This window comes from Mirounga angustirostris, unplaced genomic scaffold (assembly GCF_029215605.1).
Source record: "Mirounga angustirostris isolate CCGP_5_RB_7025 unplaced genomic scaffold, mMirAng1.0.hap1 SCAF_13, whole genome shotgun sequence".
Lineage (NCBI taxonomy): Eukaryota > Metazoa > Chordata > Mammalia > Carnivora > Phocidae > Mirounga > Mirounga angustirostris.
In genome coordinates, this window is record NW_026991721.1 from 50,864,496 (window position 1) to 50,877,438 (window position 12,943).

Consider the following 12,943-nt stretch of genomic DNA (forward strand, 5'->3'; position numbering starts at 1 on the left):
GTAACTCATTCTTAGTTTGTTCATCTTCACGCTCACCCGGTCCGTTGGCATAAGGAGGTGGTTGAGAGCTGGGCTGCCCGGAGTTGAGTTCAGAACCCCCACGGCTCTGCTCTAGGCCTCAGTCCTCATCTGGCAGGTGGGCCTGAGTAGTCTCCCGCTGCTGAAGAGCGGCGTGTTGTAAGTGGTAAGCATACTAACATCAAGCAGCTGTTGGTTTTACTTGTCATATATGTATCCATTCAACAAATAAATCACCTTCTTTGCCTCAAGCATCGTCCTAACCTTGGGAGGAAGACGATCCTGAGATAGACCTAACATCCTGGCACCTGACTCCTCTCCTTCACTTCCTGAATATAGTCGTCACCAAAGCCTGTCCATCCTACTCCGAAATACCTTTCAAATCCATCCCTCTTCTTCACCCACTCTGCCACTGTCCCAGTTCAGGCCACTGTCATCTCTCCAGGAGGGTTGACCACAGCCCCTTTTACCCAGTGCTGCCCCTTTGGGCCATTCTGTGCACTGCAGCTAGAGTGAAGTTGGGAATGACTCCCCATTGCCCTCAATCTGAGCTCCTTTACCTGGCATAAGGGCCTTTCCCCAAATCCGCTTCTCTCCCTGGACTGTTTCATCCCCTCCCTCTCCACACCCTACCACCAGCGCTCCAGCCCTGCAGACCTACTCATCATTCCCACGCATGCCATGGTATTCCTTCCCTACCCTGGTGCATCAGTGATTCCTGTTTTTGCCTAAAGAGCTGTGAGCCTTCTGTGATGCCCAATGGGCTACTGCTGGTGGCTGATTCTGCCCCACTGGCTCCCCTTCCAACCAGGGCTAGCCAGGCAGTGTGCTGTGTAGTTTAGCTATGTTTTGGCATTGTTATCTAATCCTTACAACAACGCCAAGCTGCATCATTTGCCCCAGATCCCAGAGGTAAGAGGAACTGGCCACACACACACCCTCATATAGCCTGACACCCACCAGGCCTCTCACAGGACTGAATCCACATGAGGGCTGACCTGTTAGTAAGGCTGCCTCTCAGGCTTGGAAGAGGAAGGGTCTTTAGCTCTTATCCAGCTTGTGGTTTAGAGTTCAGACTGGCAACCGACAGATCTGGATTCGAATTCTGGATCTGCCATTTTTACTACCCTCAGCTTCCTCACCTGGGCAATGGGATACCAGTGATGACTCCTAATAGTAGGGTGCTCCTGAGGATTAATGAGGATTGTAAATAAAGCACTTGACACAATGCCTGGCATGGGGCAGGTGCTTCATAAACGCTGCCTACCATGAATTGCCTTCTCTGGGTCTCAAGGAAAGGAAGGGACAAACTGGTATCAAAGCTTTCTTCCAGCTGTCTTCTGCCCATGCTTGATAGAGCTCAGCCAGCCCTGACTGGCCCCATTTAGCATGTGTGTCACCCTAGCACATGAGTCTGCAGAGAAGAGCCCCCCCCCTTGTCTTTATCAATAATAAGTCAAAAGCATTCCCATGTCATAGGCAGGCCTGGCCATGGTAGTCTACAAAGTACTTGCCTATCCATTACCTCCCTTGATCCCTAAAAATTCTGTGAGGGTAGCAGGTCGTAGATTATCATCCCCATTTTAAAGAGAGGAACTTTGAGGCTCCAGTGATTGCACCAGCCCAAGATTGCACAACTAGATGTTGAGTGAGGTGGTATGTCCTCCCATGTCCTGGGATCCTGAGGAAAGAGGCCAAAAGGACATAAAGCAAACAGATCATAAGGATTTCTCACATTTGGTGAAATAAATCTCCTAAACTCCCACCTCAGGGGGGCTGGGCTGGCTCACAGGGATCAGGGAACCCTTAGAATCATCCCTCACCTTGCATTTCTCAGTCCTGAGATGTCTCAGCTCACTCATACTCATGCTGAGTCTGGCTGCCTAAACGGGCATGTAGGGCACACAAGCCACGTGGAAATGGATGCAGCCTGCACTGTTTATTTCACATTCTTCTAGTGTGTGACTGGCCTCCCTTGAGAGGGCCAGCCCATCAGGGCAGGAATATGAGTGGGGGCTGGGGCGGGGAACGAGACAGGGGTGGAGAAGGGAGGTCAGAGAGAGGTAAATGGGGCAAGCAGGGAGGATGGTGTGCAGAGAGGGTGGGACGCAGACTGAGGGGATTGGGATTTAGGCTCCAATTTGGAGTTTCTTCTACTTAGGAGAGCACAAAGGGAGGGCAGACTGGAGTATGGCACATAGCGTGATATTCAAAATATTTAACATCCGTCTGACCTATACCCTGACCAACCGCGGACGTCTGCCTGGCCACTGAGCAGAGCTCAGAGGCCCCTGCTGTGCTGCATCACGGGGAGGCCAGGGGTTGTTTCTAGGGAAGGGGCTGAAGTAGACAGAGCAGAGGTGGGGGGCACTGGGTGGGACGAGACTCGGGCATCAGTTGCCAGCCAGTATAGAACTGTTTCATGATTGTAGCCTCAAATTAAGGCTGGGGCAGCATGAACCCCACCTGAGCATGGGTGGCTTGGGGCACCCCCCCCCGGCCGCAGCTCTGATTTCAGCAGCGGCCCAGGTGGTCTCTTCTCCCCTCCTTCCCTCTCTCTCTATCCATCCACCAAAGTCCTGCCAGAGCGTGTCTGTTTTCTTACAACTTGTACGGAGTACCCGCTCTGTGCCAGGACAGAGGTGCTGCACCCAGAGCTGCCTGGGACACTGAGGAGCACAGGGCTGATTTGCCGAGTGATGCCCACGACTGTGGTCGGAGCTCTCCTGCTGTCTCCCCTCCTCCCTCTCTGGCAGGTCCCCTCCTGGACCAGGGGAGGAGACCTGCTCACTTGCCTTTGCAGGCTTTCCTATTCAGCCCTGGCCCTGGTTGCAGGAATCCTTCCAAGCTCGGATATCTCTTCTTCCTCTGTTCTCCAAGTTCACTGTCGTCAGCAGACCTCTTTTCTGAGCTCCCGCCCTCTGCCAGATCAGTGGTTTAATTGGGATATGGCCCTTGGTGCCTTTGTCCACCCCCTCTTTCTCATCCCCAAAACACTCATGGGAATATTAGAAATATGGGAGAAGCTGTCCTTGAATAGACATTGAATGAACATTCAGGTAACATGGAAGCTGTGTTTACTATGGAAGGAGAAATATTACTCAAATACAAATCCCCAAGTGAACTCCCCTCACCCATGTCTTCTCTGGCCTCAGTCCTGGACATTGCCAGGCCTTCCTGAGCCCTCCAGACCTCTCAGCAACCCAGCTCTGGCTCCCTGGATTACTCCAAAGCCTGCAGATTCTCACCACAGTCCCGAGCCCCACGTGGCATGAGAAAGCGGAAGGCAGAGCCCATGGCCTGCGTGAGGCCCACTTCTCTCTGCCAGTCCCCATCTTCCATGTCATGCTCCAGGCTTTCCTGACCTGGCCAGAAAGGACCTTCCAGTCCTGGGGCAGCCATCTGCATCTCCTCAACTAGGCGTCTGCCCTGCTCAGGAGCTCTGCTTTCTGCCAACTCCTCCCTGGACCAGACATCAATTTAACAGACATCTATTGAGCCCCATTTAGGAATGAGTCTGACATGGTCCCTGCCTCTGTTGAGGTCAGCAGCAGTGGAAGGGTCAGGCCCTTGGTCCTACTGTGTGGGATGACCGGGGCCAAGGACTCTCAGAGGGAGCTTGGCTGCAAGAAGCAACGACTGCCGCACAGGGTGTAGGTATGAGGGGGAATTTCACAAAGGAGGTGCTGTATGAGTTGGGCCTTAAAGGATGTGGAGGAGTTGGGCTGGTGGAGGAGGGGCGAGGAGCCGTTTAGGCAGAGAGGCCTGTGCGCGGAACACCACGCAAGCTGCAAACACAACAGTGAATCCCGGGCTGAGGGGTCAGGTGTCTGGCGGGGAGACCCTAACCACGCTCACCTGCCTTTCCTCCCAGGAGCCAACTTCAGCCTGCGGGAGCTGGGGCTGGGACAGGTGACGCCCCCGCATGGGACCCTGTACCGGACAGACATAGGCCTCCCGCACTGCGGCTACTCCATGGGGGCCAGCTCCGACGCCGACGTGGAGGCCGACACCGTGCTGTCCCCTGAGCACCCCGTGCAGCTGTGGGGCCGGAGCACACGGTCGGGGCGCAGCTCCTGCCTGTCCAGCCGGGCCAACTCCAACCTCACGCTCACCGACACGGAGCACGAGAACACCGAGACTGGTGAGTGGCCCGCGCGGCCTGTGCCAGGCGCCTGGCTTTCGAGGCCAGGCTTTTCATTACAATATTGATTTTCTGCTCCATCGCTGGGGCTCTGGTGACCTTGGTGGAAAAATTGCTTTGCTCTCAGTGGTCAGAAGTCAGAGCCTCTTGCACAGTCACCCGAAATACCCACCCACAGGTGACACACCAGAGATTGGGTCGCTGCTCTTTGTTTCCAGATCGGGGGGTGCCTAAAGCACGGGGTGATTCCTTGCAGGGTGCCTCTGTGTGGGGGAGCGGTGGTCACGGGTCCCCAGCAGCTTGTTGTCCATCGCGTCAGCCGTGTCTGGTGCTGCCTGAATCCTGCTCAGCCTCCAGTCTCCAGGGGCTCAGTAGTCCTGGGCAGTCGCCACAGGTGCACCCTGCCCCAGGGTCTTATGCTGGTCAGAGAATGGTCTTAAAGAAAAACTGTCATGTTGGGGTAACTTAAAACTTGAGGATTTGCTCCCGCTTTCCCTTGATCTCAGCTGCAGATCTGGGGACATGCAGGCTTTGGGCTTTCTATCCCCCTCTCACCTCTGCAGCCCTTCTTCCAAGGCCCAAGTGATGTTGTGGGAGAAAAAGAAGAGGGCTAGTTCACATGCCTCCTTTTTAAGGTGGAAGAAAGGGAACCTGGTTTCAGAACTTTCCTCCTTCCTTTTGGGACCTTGTTGGCAGATGTCTGAGGGGCTCTGGGTTAGATGCAGCCCTGCAGGGTGCTGCTCAGGCAATCTCCCTGCCCTTTGTGCCCTGCCATGCTCTGGGCAGCTTTGTGGACCCAGGTGAGAACTGAGAAGGCACCCACTGGGTCTGGCAGCGAAGTCTTGGGGAGGGTGGCAGAGACCAGGGACAGCCCCTCTGCCCAGGGGAAGAGAGGGCTTTTGTTTCTCAGAAGTTTAATGAGGAGGTCTGCTGGTGCTTCCATACCAGAGTGAGAAGGGCAATGTGAGTGAAAACTCGGCCAAGCCAGGCACCAGTGCCCCCTACTGTTTCCAGCTCCAAATGCAGGATCCTAGTGATTCCTGTCCAGGATTCCCCAGAGTCAGGGTGGGGACCACATCAGAGATGAAGGCTTAGGCAGTTTTAGTCTTTGAAAAGGATGCTCTAGCTAGGTTATACACAACACAATCCCAGATCTGGAGTCAGGCAGGAGACCAGGTAAGGTCAGGGTCAGGTGGGAAATGTATTTCCTTAAAGTGTCAGATGCAGCAGAGTTCCAAATTTCCATTCCACCACCCCTCCTGGAGAGCTCGGAGGTTTTCCTAGGGAGCCTGTGCACCTGTCTGGGGGGAAGGGGAGAAGCAGCGCCATATGCTGGCTTGGCATTGTCTCCTTCCCTTGACCCCCAACCAGCCCTGTGAGAGGGCCAGTGACCTTAGCACCTGAAGGAGATCCCCCTCTCTGCAGTGACAAGACATCCACACTCCTTCGTCCACCTTTTCACCGAGGCCTAAGCCAAGCCAGCAGCCCCTTCTCTCTCCACTCCCACCAGGCGCTGAACCAGAGCAGGGATTTGATGTGTGAGGCCTATACAGAGATAATGGTCTCTGATTAAGAGGCAGGAAGCCTCAGTTCCATCACTGACCTGGGATGTGCCACTGGATAAGTTGGATCCTTTCTCTGGGCCTCTGTTTCCTCATCTATAAAATAAGCAGTTTAAACCAAATCTGCATTTCCTATATCTGAGAATGTTAATGTTCGTAGGTTGGGGTGGGGATGACAGCAGGAAAGTGCTCTGTGGTCAAATAATGTAGGAAGCACTATGTTGAATGAATTTAAACCAATTTCTTTACTGAAGGACTTCTCAGAGCCTTTATTAAAATGTGCATGCTAATAGGTAAATCCCCAAGGATCTGCAGCATTCCCCCAGTTGATCTGAGCATGGAACCCTTTATTCTCAGAGTGTCTGATGGGTTCAGTGTTCTGATGAACATCGTTGGGGAATAATTGAGCTGGATGACCTGCAGGCCCTTCTGGATCTGGGGTTCTGTGACTCAAAGTGCTTACATTCAGGTGAAGGTGCACGAGAAGAAAAGGACAGTAGCAACATTGAGTAGCTGCTGCTGAGCTGCAGACCCCAAGCACAGTACCAGTGCTTTGATTCTAGCATCTCATCTCCCCCACCCAACATCCATCTGAAGCAGGTTTTATTATCCCTTTTGCACAGAATAAGGAAACTGTGCACTGAGGGGTTAAGATACCTGCTGAAGTCACACAGCAAGACAGGATTTGAACTCAGGCCTCTATGGCTCTAAAATTCTTTATCCTTGTAGCCCTGGTGACAGTGAATTTCCTCTGCAGCAAAAGACTTGGGCTGTTTGTTCTTTTGAAGGCTTCTTGCCATGGTGACAAATGATCATTTTTCCATAAAGTCATGAAAGAGTGAGGTGCACACCACCCACATTATTGTATATTCCCTGAGAGCTGAATTACAGCTGAATTAAGCCTCTGTTGGGTGATAGTGACAGAGTCGAGGAGCCTGAAGAGCTTCTGCCTTTGATGAGGGGGACAGGAAATGGCCGCCTGCTTCCCCTGGCCTGGCCACCGTTTCCTTCTGATCGTCCCTTTCAGCGCTGGCTGCAGCACTTAAGCCTCGCTATACTCAGGGAAAACAGGCAGGTGAAGGAGGTGGGCAGGTGAACCTGATGAAGGCCCGCTGGCCTCCACAGCCCTTCCAGGCCAGGACTCCCCAAGCCCAGACACCCGCAGGTGCCCGCGTGCCTGTCCACTTGCCGCTAGCTAGGAAGCTACACTCATAGGGTCTAAACGGTGACAATCAATCATACTGACAGCTCATGCGCCGTAGGAATGGCTCCCTTTTATCTGCTGATGAGGTCGACAGCGCTCTTGTTCACACCACAGTCTCCCCAGCTTACAGCTGAGGGGCCCAGGAGGTGAAGATGGCAAGAGTGGGAGCCAGGCCCTACACAAGAGTCTGGTTCTGTCCTGGCTGCTGCCCCTCGCATGCCCTCCCCTGCCCTCCTCTCTTTGTCTTGCATTCATCCCCAGCCCCAGTTCTCCTTCTCTGATGAGAACTCAGGTCTCAGCACCAGAACGGGGCTCTGTCGCCCTGGGTGCATTAGCCAGCCCCTCACCGTGTGGCTGCTTTTCGGGAGTATGGGGGAGCCATCCTGAGGGCCCACTATGTGTCAAGCCACTGCTCGTGTGTAATTGCCTTTAATCCTCATGAAGATGCCATGGCATTCCCATTTCCCAGATGGGAAAACTGAGGCTCCGAAAAGGTCAACTGACCTAGCAGAGACTACGTAGCTGGTTAAGTCAGCAGGTCAGCAGAGCTTGGGTTGGAGGTCAGATCTCTCCAATCTTATAGTCTGAGCCCTTTGCCCAGCTCCACTTGAATCCGTAAGTGTTGGACTCTCCGTTGAGGCCACCAAAATGTGTGACCAAGTTCTCAGAGATCCTGACCAAAGGTGAAAGCAAAGTAACCCCCAGCGACTTCCAGCCACGGGAAGGAACATCCACCCTGCCTCCCCGCCCGGCCTTGCATTAGTCAATAGTAATTGTCAACAGTATTGATAGTGGTGGAGGCTTTTGCTGAGGTCACAGTGATGCGGCACGCAGCTGCCATCAATAAGAACTTTTATGGGGTCCATTAAAGCCAATTTCTGCCCCTGAAGGTTAATGTCAGCAGCTTTTATGTCACTGCTTAATATCCAAAATAAATACAGGATTGACTGGGTAACAGAAACACAAATCTTCCACCCCAGGGCCGTCAGGCACAGCCAGCCCTCGGGCCTCTCATGCTCAGGTGGGGCCCGCAGGCTAGGCGACAGGCCAGGCACACAGTCGGTGCTCAGTAAGTGTTTTTTAGAAAGCAAAGGTCATGATCTGAGCTCCATTCCCAACCACTGGGTCTGGTTGACACGATGTCTCTGTTATAGATTCCTATTGTAATTTGTTCTCCATCTATCCCAAGCTCCCTCAGTGTGCTGGGCATCATTCCAGAATCAGGAGTCTAGATGAATAGCAGGGGGGTGGAGACATGACAGACATCCTTGTGTCTCTCTCTACAGGGGAGGGGTAGCAGGCACCACTGCGGGGTCGAAAGAGCAGCAGCTCTGGAGTCCAATGAGGAGGCCTGGCCTCATATCCTCGCGGTGCCACGTCCAGCTCTGAAACCTTGGGCAAGTCCCCCGTCCTCCCTGAGCCATGGTTCCCTCACTTCTGAAACAACATAGCCGTGGTTGCTAGGGACGGAGAGGAGGGGGATGGGGAGTTAGATGAATAGTCTGATGGCCGTACAGCAGTGTGAATGTCCTTAATGCTGCTGAGTTGTACACTTAGCCCTGGTTTAAAGGGTTATATATGTTTTACCACAATAAACACACACACACACAGAAAGAGCATATCATCTTCTTTCCTTGACATGTTACTATGAGCTACAACATTTGTGACGCATGTGGTCTGTGTTGGTCCTTAATTAATGCGAGCTATTAGTATTAATTTCTCAAGGAGCTGTGGAATGACAGTAAAAGTAGCCATTAGTTTTACCCTGAGGGTTCAAAGGCTTATTCCTTCTTTCCACTCCCGTTATGCACCTGGGCTTGAAGGCCACAGAGGATTTCGCTAAGCATCAGGCCTCCAAGAGGGGCATTCCCAGCAGAGAAAATTGCACAAGCCAAGGCTTAGAGACGTGTGTGAAGAGGCATGGTAGGTCCAGCAAATAGTGAGAATCTACTCCGTGCTTTAATCCCAGAGGCAAATCGCGAAATGCATCTAGAAAAGAAATGATGAAAGAGAATCACGGTTACCCCCAAATTATCATGCAGCCTAGGTGTCAAAAGGGAAGTTATTGGTTAACCTAATTAGGCAGCCAAATTGCTTATTCAGAGTCAGAAGATTAGGTGAGCACCTCCAAAGCACAGTGAGAAAGAAGCTCATTACCAATTTAACTCAATTTATCCTCTACCCTCCCTGGCCCCATGCTCATGAGACGTGGTTTAAAAAATCTATAAGAATATCTATCATTAATTCCCTAAGTGGCCCAAGTACTACAGCTACCCAGCCATTGTGTGCACAAAGCTCCATCTTGTAGGATAGGGAGCCGGGCCCCCTTGGCCTGAGTAGGGATTGGACGTCCACATTTGACAACCCTTCTGTCTCATGAGCTGGCCCACACTCCCTCCTGGGAAAGCAGAGGAATTAGGGATTTGACTCTCTGACTGGGCAGTAAAATGAGGGCTGTAAGGCCCCGAGTTCCAAAAAGGATTAGAAAGGGCCTATTAGAGAATCTGGGAATCTGAGAATCAGGGACCTAGAAGCACCTTAGAGACATCAAGCCCATTGACTCTTAACCTTTCCTCAATTTCCAGCCAAGGAAACAGATTCAGAGAGGTCGGGTGACTTGCTGAAGGTTGCACAGCTAGTGAATGGTAGAGCCAGGGTTTGAGTCCAGATCTGCCTCTCCCCAGTGCCCATTATCTTTCTTGAGCACTGCACTCCACAGTTTGTTCTGTTTTATAGAAACGTGTTTTTATTAGTTCAGCATGTACTGTGTTTGTGTGTGTGTGTATGTGTGTGTGTGTACACATAAAATCTGGGAGGTGATTCTAGCTATTTCCAGAACATAAAGTTCTTTGTCAGTATTGGAAGCTTACAGGAAAGACACTGAATCCATAACCTGTTAGAGCTGATTTAGAGCTAGAGATCATACCAGGCCATTCCAGACTGTGACATGCTGGGAGAAAAGACATTTGAAGTAGGGATCATAGAGGGTTAAGAGAAAAATTCCAACCAGAAGGTATCTGAGAAGATTTAATGGAAGGCTTTGAGGGATGGAAAAGACTAACAGGTAAAAAGGAAGAAGAAAGGGTGTTCTGCGTAGACAAGGCATGAAGGTGGACAAATAGAAAGTGTGTCCCATGAGGCTGTAAGATAGGGGTGCAACTGGAAATACAGGGACAGTGTGTTCGGAGGGAAGGCTGGAGAGTTAGCAGGATCGCCTGTCATTTACCAGCTATTTATTGAGCACCTACTACATGCCAGGCAGTTTTAGATATTGGGGTTCCAGCATGATCAAAACAGACAAAACTATCCACTCCTCAATGAGGAGACTGATGATCAACAAGTATGAAAACTACATGTTGCAGGATGTTTCCAGATGATTAAGTGTTACGAAAAAGGGAACAGGGAATTCCAGGGTGAGAGCAAGGCTGCGGTTCTAAATATGGCGGCCAAACAAAGCTTCACTGAGAAGGTGACATTTGAGGCATGGGAGCGAATGGTGAGGATGTCTGGAAAAAAACATGGTCCTGGCAGGTGGAAGAACAGGTTCAAGAGCCTTGAGGCAGAAGTGTGTCTGGCTTGTTTGACAAGTAACAATGAGACCAGTATGGTTGGAGTAGGGGTAGGTCAAAGAGGTGATGTGGGGCAGGCCATTGCATGGGTGGCCACGGGAGGGTCCTGAGCTGAGGAGTGACAGGCTCTGACTAATGCTAGCCCAGGAGCATTCTGGAAGCTGTGTTGAGAGTAGACCCTGGTGGGCTATGTCCAAGTAGGAGGCTATTGCTATAATCCAGGAGAAAGAGGATGGAAGCTCAGACAAAGAGGAAGCGTGAAGGCAGTGAAGAGGGGATCTGGCCTGGAGAAGGGAACAAGCCACCTCTTCCCTGGTCTACCCTTGGAGCAGTGAGGAAGACCTCCATACTCAGGTTCTGTGACCAAGATGGGCTCCTTCCTCTCAGGGGGAGGGGCACATTGGATCCTTCTTCGAGCCTCACAGCTCCTTCGGCCCAGTTACAGGGTCCTTGAGCACTGGCCTGTCCCATGCCACATCCCATGCTCTCTTATGGCCTTGATCATGAACCACACCCCTTGCTCATTCCTCATACCACACTCCCAACCTGCTGCTGACCATCCCAGTTTCTAACCTTGCTGCCTGACTCCCACTCCCAGCCTTGCCTTACCTCCCACATGAGGCTCTTGACACCATCTTTTTTTGTTATAATCTTGGCTTTCCTTCAGCCATAACTCCAGCCCTTCCTTCTGCTCAGACTGCCTTGGTGAAGTCTGACGCGGGGTCTCCTCTCCCTAGCATTACATCTGCTAGAATTGCCTGTGATCTAGAAGCCAGTATCTGATAGCCACTAACACTATTGTTTTCGGGAGTTCCTTGTAAGAAGTCCTGGCCCAGTTAAAATGTGCCCAGTCCACTCCCCCTGGCTGTGCTCTGTTGCTCTCCCTGGTGGGCAGAACATGCTAATACAGGAGCACCTGGCTTCTGACTTGGGAAGAGGAAAAGAGAGACCGGAAGATTCAAAGCTATGCTAAATTAAGATGGATTGCATTCTTGAAACTAGGTTAGGACCTGCTGTGTGCAGAGAGGCTCAGCAAACCACAGTTATGCTTTCAATTTGAACCAACATGATTTTCAGTTCAATGGAAACAATGATGTGCACAATAATAAACATCCTACCACGTTTCCCAGGCATCTTTTTCCCCATCAGTAAGTTCAGCTTTGCCCAGGGAGAATGGCTTAAGGAGTAATTGGTGGTGGGAAAAGAGCTCCCTGCCCACAGGAGCCTACTTCCAGTACCAGGGTGTGTGGAGTCAGGGGACAAATCTGGTGTCAGTTTTAGGCTCTCTCCCCAGTCCTGGTATGACCTTGAACCAGTCACTTCTTCCCTCTGGGCATTAGTTTCCCCATCAGCCAGATGGGGTTTTTGGAATCTCAGGCAGCAAGATTAACTTGGAAGGAGAACGGGCTTTGGAGTCGAACTCGGAATCCCAGCTTAACCACTCAGCAGTGGATGGTTTTGAGCAACCTACTCAATCTCACTGAGCCTTGGTTTCTCCATCTGCAACATGGGAATGAATAGGTGCCGAACCCCCAAAGTTGTAACAAGCCTGCCAGGTGACTCTGCATATGGAGGAATCAGCACAGTGTGTTCTAAATTGTGGATCATGACTGATCCTTAAGTAAAGGCTGGGGCTCCGCACCATCATTTAAAATAATAACTACAAAGATAACAGAGAGGCAGAGGATAGAGTTCATGACACATAGTAAGTTGTTTTGTGAATTTTTAATTTAATTCTGCTTTACACACAGCTTTGGTATGAGGTCATCCCATACAATGTTTTTCTTATTCAGGAGTTGAGTTAGAAAAAAATAAGTTTAAAAGATGGTACCAGGCATGTAGCAGGACCTTGTGTGTGTCACTTCCTCTCCTTCAAGAACCCCTCAGCTGAAGATTCCATGATTCATGATGTCAGAGTCTTGTCCAAAAACTGTTGACATTGTATTTTGGGGGCTCCCTTACTGAGAATGAGTATAGATTTGGCAGAGCCTCGTGATTCCGTTGGGCTCTGGGATCAGATCGACTTGCCCAACGTCACATAGCTTGTATAATGATAGAGCTGGCATCCCTGGTCTGTAGGTCCCAGCCATCTTCCCTGTGAAAATGGCCACTGGAGTGGCTAATATGGTTGTGACCCCCCCACCCCGCAAGATGGGAAGAGCGGCTCAGGAAGTTCCAGGGGGCTGAAAGAATCATCCCTGGGTTCACAGAACCCGCTGAATCTCCACTCGGTACAGAGGCAACCGAAGAGGAACCCCAGGAAGATGTATGTGAGCACCACAGGCAACTAGCATGTCGAGTGAAATTTGGCTTCCCCCAACTCCTGGATCCTGATTACAAATTCAGTCACACACCAGTCAAGCCAGGCAGATTGACCACAGTATAGAAATGGCTTTCTTTCCTTTGACTTCAGGCTGGAGAGAAACATGTGGAACAAAGCAGGGGA

General features: G+C 51.3%; 1 protein-coding gene across 11 annotated transcripts in view; it reads left to right on the forward strand.

The window, feature by feature from the left end:
- Positions 1-12,943, forward strand: part of TENM4 (teneurin transmembrane protein 4) — a 719,612-nt gene that overhangs the window by 340,508 nt on the left and 366,161 nt on the right. For all 11 annotated transcript variants that reach the window (XM_064576841.1, XM_064576836.1, XM_064576846.1 and 8 more), the window contains one exon: positions 3,893-4,162. In XM_064576841.1, coding sequence (XP_064432911.1) covers positions 3,893-4,162 — 270 coding nt within the window. The remainder of the gene's footprint in view (positions 1-3,892; positions 4,163-12,943) is intronic.